Genomic DNA, 6,052 nt, shown 5'->3' with positions numbered 1-6,052 from the left:
TTGCACACGCTTCACTTCCTGTATCAACTAATGCCTCGATATTCAGTCCACATAACTTGATCCCTATCATGGGTAACCTGGGTTCTTTGGGAATCCCACTTCTTTCCTCCAGTAGATCTTCTCTGAGGTCTCCACCATCGTCGTGTCTTAGTAGGTTTATTCTGGTCCTCATAGCTCTCTCTCCCGATCGGACCTCATCTGGAGTGTCATTCAGTTTTCCGGTCTCTCCTCCTCTTCTATATGCACCGTGTCATTCATTCGCCTATCCCATCTTCTCTCATGATCTCTTGGTTCTTCATTCCTTCTCCAATCATTTCTCCATTGACGTTCACCACCCTGGTTCCTGTATCTATGACTGCCACCTCTTCCTCTATAATTATACGAATTACCGAAATGATTCCTTGGGTCATTACCTCCCCCTCGGTTTTGATCATTAGGTTGGTTGTGTCCCTGTGCTCGAACAGATTCCAACTGTTCCAGTATCTTCATCAAAGCCTCCCTATCTTCAATTAGGCTCCCGGATATAGTTTCTTGCATTCTCTGGCTCATTCTTCTTTTTATTGCAGATATCATTACGTCATCACTCAGGGGTTGTTCCAAGGTCTCGTTCAATTCCCATAAATGTTCAGCAAACTCTCTCAACGCTCCCCTCCATGTACTAAGTGACTTGCAATGGAGTAGGTCCTCAATTGCTGCACATTGATGGCTTTTGGAGCAGTATTTCTTCAAGAATTCCTCTTCAAATTGGTCATAACTCGTAGTCCCTTCCTTCTTCCTGACTCCCCAAGTGAAGGCCTCACCTTCCATCCTATCTATTGCAAATTGAATCTTGTCTGAGTCCTTAAGATGTGCTGGGAGAACTCCTTTTAGCCATTTCATAAATATCATTGGGTGCAATCCTCCTTTCGGTCTAAATTTCTGCCCTGTATTACTTTGGATGCACCGATTATCACTGCTCATCAATGTAACGACCTTACCTCCCCGAATGGCTAAGGTGGCATTGCTAATTCGCTTATCAATTTCTTCTGTCTTGCTCTCCAATTGCTGCACTCTCTTGTTATCCTCTTCTCGTTGCACGGCTATAGCATTTCTCAGATTGACAGCTAGTTGGTTCTGCCTATCTCCTATCCCCTTAACCACCTCATTGCATTGTTTCTGCATCTGCGTCACCTTTGCGATTCGATGATTGCAATTTGTTTCCACCTCGTTGATTCTTTCTCCCAATTCGGCTTTCGTTTCTTCAATATCGACTTCTATTTTTTTTGTTAACTCTCCTTCTACCTTCTCCATGTCTCCCTGGACTTGATCTATGCTCTTCTGTAGCTTCCTCTCTCTCTCGTCGATGTCCATCTTCATTCGTTCTTGCAACTCCTGCATTTCCTTCTTCAAATTATATTCCATCTTCATTTGTGATGTTTTGATCTCTTGGGCTATAGTTTCCTTAAATGACTCCAGGCTTTCTTTGGTCTCTTGTAAATCTTCCTTTAATGATTTGTGAAATATTTCTTCCCTTTCTCTCATTTCTTGTGAATTCTTTTCTAACGATGCGTTAGTTTCTTGTAAACGCTTCTCTAACGATTCTCTTGTTTCTTGTGAACTCTTCTCTATCAAGTCTACTGATTTGTGTAACCTTTCTTCCCTCTCTCTACTTTCTTTTAGCAAGGCCGCCAACATCGACCGCATATCTGCATCCTCTGAAACTGGCCTAGCTCTCATTGCTTGTCCCGGTGTTTCAGGATAATTAGTTGAATGTGCTAGTGGGCTATCTAATGACACTCCATAATCACTGAATCCTGAATCATCTCTATCTTCCTGTCCTATCCCTTTCCTTTCAACTACTGCCTCACAGACCTGCTTATCTTCAGAAGACATGTTTGGTTTATATTTAATGCCCAGGCAAGCAATACAAAATAACCTCCAATAACGCAAAACACTCCTAATTACGATGAAACTAATCAAACAGTACCTGCAATCCTTTCAGTTAATTCCCAAAATGATACAACATGCCTGAGTATTGAACATAACAGCTCCCAAAAACCAAAATTTCCAATACCATTTTCACATACACAATTCATGTAAAAATGTTTCACAACAAGATAATCACAACACTCAAAAATCTATAAATGCAAAATTACCCAAAACAATTACCATTTATACAGTGCAGTGTGCATAAATAAGCATGCTAGACTTCAGAGTATGTTTCCCAACTTTTCGGAAATTACTGCAATTTAGCATTTTTCCTAACGTAAATATCATTTAAAAACAGTTTATTTATCACGAATATTGCACACTGCAATTTACTGTTTATTAACCCGTCGTCTTCACTCACCAACCGACGTTACCGCGAGTCGCGATGTTTTGACGTTTGAGATGGGCGTGGCTGTGCCGCCGCTGGAGCTCGCGTGAAGTTGAAGATCAGCTGCATGGCGACGTAGTTCCCCGTCGGCCGCTCCGTGGCGCTGCAGGCGGGCGTAGTTCGTAGTTCGGCCGCTAGATGCCGGAACTGCGCTCGTTGTCTCGAAGTTGCGTCGCTCCGTGGCGCTGTAGACGGGTGTAGTTTGTAGTTCGGCCGCTAGATGCCGGGACTGCGCTCGGTATCTCGAAGTTGCGTCACTCGCCGTGGTGTCGTGTGAAATCACCTCACGGATCGAAGCTCTTTGGTGCAACTGCTACGTGGCTCTGCGTGACGTCACTCACTAATTGCGTCGCCACAATACATTATCGTCAGCATACCAGTTTATGGGTCCACACGAAATCGTCCGATTTTCACCGTTCAAAAAGCAATTTCAGTCAACATGTTATCATTAAACACCTTTCTAACAACTTTTGTGACGAAATCTTAGCTCGTTTTGCTATTTTACTGTTCACATGCGTCTTTCTTTAGTGTCCACTTTTCACAGTTTTTCGCGCGGATTTTCGCATTTGCACTTTACAACACAGTTTATTGACGCTATTGTTCTATTTAATATGGCAAGAAAAACAGTTTAGTCACAATCGTGTGATATTACTACTTCGTATTGTTCAAAAAATGCACTGTTCCCTATCGCGATTTTAACGTTCATGCACTGTCCCGATTCCACATTGAAAAATTAGTACGACTCGTCCGAAAATTGCACTAGTCCTTTCACGGTAAGCCAAGGGTGTAACATGCCCTTTTATTTATTCTTATTGTTCCCGCTCGTTCGGGATCTGAATAGCAGCCCAAATTTAGATAATTAATTAATGTGACCGTGTACCTAATGGGCTGGCAATCGGATTGGACTGCTCAGGGGATGTTACATTCCGTATTGTCCTCCGCAAATACTGTAATAAGTACTGTTTGGTGGTAAGAAGGACACAACACAGTTTCACAAACAAGATCTATATTCTTAGCAAAAGCACAAAATAAGGAGACAGCCACAGCCTTCGTCAATACACTGTTAATGACGGCTAATCTCAGCACAGGTTTCTTTAGTTATTCTTAATCGTCACACGCAACATCCAATCACTGTAATCCAAGTAATGCCGGCGCGGTAGACGCGGAAGTTCAATAACGGCACTTAATATCACTGAAATCACTCTGTAATTAAACTTTCTCACTTTTCCGTATAATACTAACACAAAGGGGTCAAACCACGGCGCTGGCCACTCCCTTTGCCGGTAATTTGCATTAATTCAACTGCTGGCTTCTGCACAGCTCTGCCCGCCTCGCGGGAACCTACCACACCCTGACTTCAGCACATCTCAACTCTCTCTCCGCCCAGTTCTTCCCGCCTCGCGGGAATCTACCCAAGCAGCACTTGGCACTCCGGTGAACCCCCTCTAGCTCTCGCGACCTGCACACACACTACTCGATAGTTGCCCTGTCGACCTGTGTGAGCGCAAACTTAGTAGTAAGGGCCTGCGGACCCCTTACAGGGTGTTTAGAGGAAACTCATCTCTCTTAAAGTCCCAAATTCCACTGAACTTGAAGAGTTTTGAGATTTAACCTTATAACACTACAACAGCATTTACGTAGCTTACGTAATCAAATACCAAATTTGGTTTATTACTTATTATGCCCCAACAGAACAAATAGTCCTGTCACGGAAAAGCCACGTATAACACTCCTGTTCGCTACTGCTATACCATAACCTCGAAGCTGGAGGCAGTTTGCAAAACAGAATTATTTTGTTAGAGTAATTATGGTATAACGCATCAGAGCAGTGTTATCTTCTGAGAGGAGTTTTATTATGTTGACCGTATTGTACCTAACGGAGGTGGCTTATCGGAAGTGAAAGTCAGAATTTCGTAAATGTTTGAACAGTAACAAACTAAATTTTGCCTATCTGCACTGTTTAACTGATAATGGAAAACGGTCGCCAGCCTAATTAGGCAAGAGAAAGATTAACGTTCTCGTTTAAGAAAGTAGGTATGCGTAACTTTAACGGACAAACACAACCTAGACTGGGCCACACGCGAGTGCAATGAACTTTGACACCTGCATATGTTAACGTTAAGGTTGGAACAAACAGCTAGAGCAGCACAAACTATTTGTAAAATTATAAATAGATGACGAAACACACTATTACTTTCAGGGCTTGTTCAAACTGAATGGTCTTTATAACATTACTATTAACATTCACTGCAGAATCATTAAGTGGATATAGGTTAAGTCTCTCTCAGTTAAATACTTTACTATTTAAAATGAAAGTTAATTGGAATCCACTGAAAGGTTGCTTCTCACTATAATTTGAAGAAAGAAATTATGATTTTCATAATTAATGGTCTTTCCGTTACTTGTTACTCAGCATTAACACAAGAGACAAACTGTGGATCCAGTTATACGATTAATATGCACTTCCAATACACAAGAGAGACAAACATTTAGCAATCATGAACATATAATTTTCTACTATTGTAGTTTTCCACTTTTACTACAGCGAAACACAATGCTGACAAAATTGCAAGAAACTGACTCACCTTTTTGAATTTAATACAGATATCAAGGTGATCATTTGCTAAGAAAAACTTTATAAGCCTCAGTCTTAAGAACTTTTAATTTTGCAGTTGGCAACAGCACTTTAATAAGCAGTTTTAATAGGAAAATTATTTTCAGCAAACAACATTTACTTTAACTCACTCTCTTGCCACATTAACTTTAACTTTCTTTTTACTTAGTTCAAGAGGCATTAATTAGCATAACATTGGTCATAAATGTTCTTTCAGTAGGGACACTCTGTAATTACTTTAGTTCAAACGGAAAGGAACCTGAGAGGTGTTATGATTAGGAAAAAATTAAGGTAGGTACATAAATTTAGGTATAAATTACCTTATATTTGTGCACACTAAAACATCCATTAAGCTGATCCTTCACTGTACATCATTGTAACATTCCGATGCAATGATTGCGCAATGTGGTGGCAACTGCATGTTGGTAGGTGGAATTGCAGGTAGAATTGCTGGACTCAGTCATTTGTTGGTGGCGATGATAGATACAAATTCCAGAATAGTTCCAGCTATTTATCCATCCATCCGAGGCATTGGAAAGTAGCAGTAAAAGCCTCTCTCGGAACCTGCACAATATGCATACTTTACATGGCAGTGCACAGTTTGGTAGCTCCTCCCCGACTCGTAGCTCGTCCCCGACTCGTAGCTTGTCCCCGACTGACTATCAGTTCCACCTTTTCTACATAGACCAACCACAATTTGCGCGCGCTACCAGTTCCGTTCCCGAGGGGAACCACAACAACTTTTACATAGAAACTAACTAAGAACCCTAAGTTCACACAGAATTTACAATTATATATAGTAAGTTTTGTTCCCTCCAAATGGGACAAAGAATATAAATGACAGATATGCTACACAGCATACAATCAAATCATGACATCAAAGTTTTAACAAAGAAAAGAGTATACAATTTTGTGTTTTCTATTCTATCAAACACACTTACAGAAGCTCAATGATGTAACATTAAATGAAACAAAAGCAAAATAAATCCGTACAGCATTTGAGCTATGGTGTTGCAACCTATGTCCATGAATTATGGATATTTAGTGAATTCTCAGAAGTCAAAATTAACACTGCACAGAGT

The 6,052-nt window shown here is 40.9% G+C and overlaps 1 protein-coding gene across 1 annotated transcript; it reads right to left on the bottom strand.

Annotated features, from left to right (window-relative positions):
* Positions 1–210: 210 nt before the first annotated feature.
* Positions 211–1,521, bottom strand: LOC126249249 (uncharacterized). Its single transcript, XM_049950906.1, has one exon. The coding sequence runs from the start codon at positions 1,519–1,521 to the stop codon at positions 211–213; it is 1,311 nt and encodes a 436-aa protein (XP_049806863.1).
* Between the last annotated feature and the right edge of the window lie 4,531 nt (positions 1,522–6,052).

The sequence above is a fragment of the Schistocerca nitens genome, chromosome 3 (genome assembly GCF_023898315.1).
Source record: "Schistocerca nitens isolate TAMUIC-IGC-003100 chromosome 3, iqSchNite1.1, whole genome shotgun sequence".
Taxonomy (NCBI): domain Eukaryota; kingdom Metazoa; phylum Arthropoda; class Insecta; order Orthoptera; family Acrididae; genus Schistocerca; species Schistocerca nitens.
The sequence above is the reverse complement of the archived record's forward strand: the minus strand, read 5'-3'. Positions and strand labels throughout refer to the sequence as shown.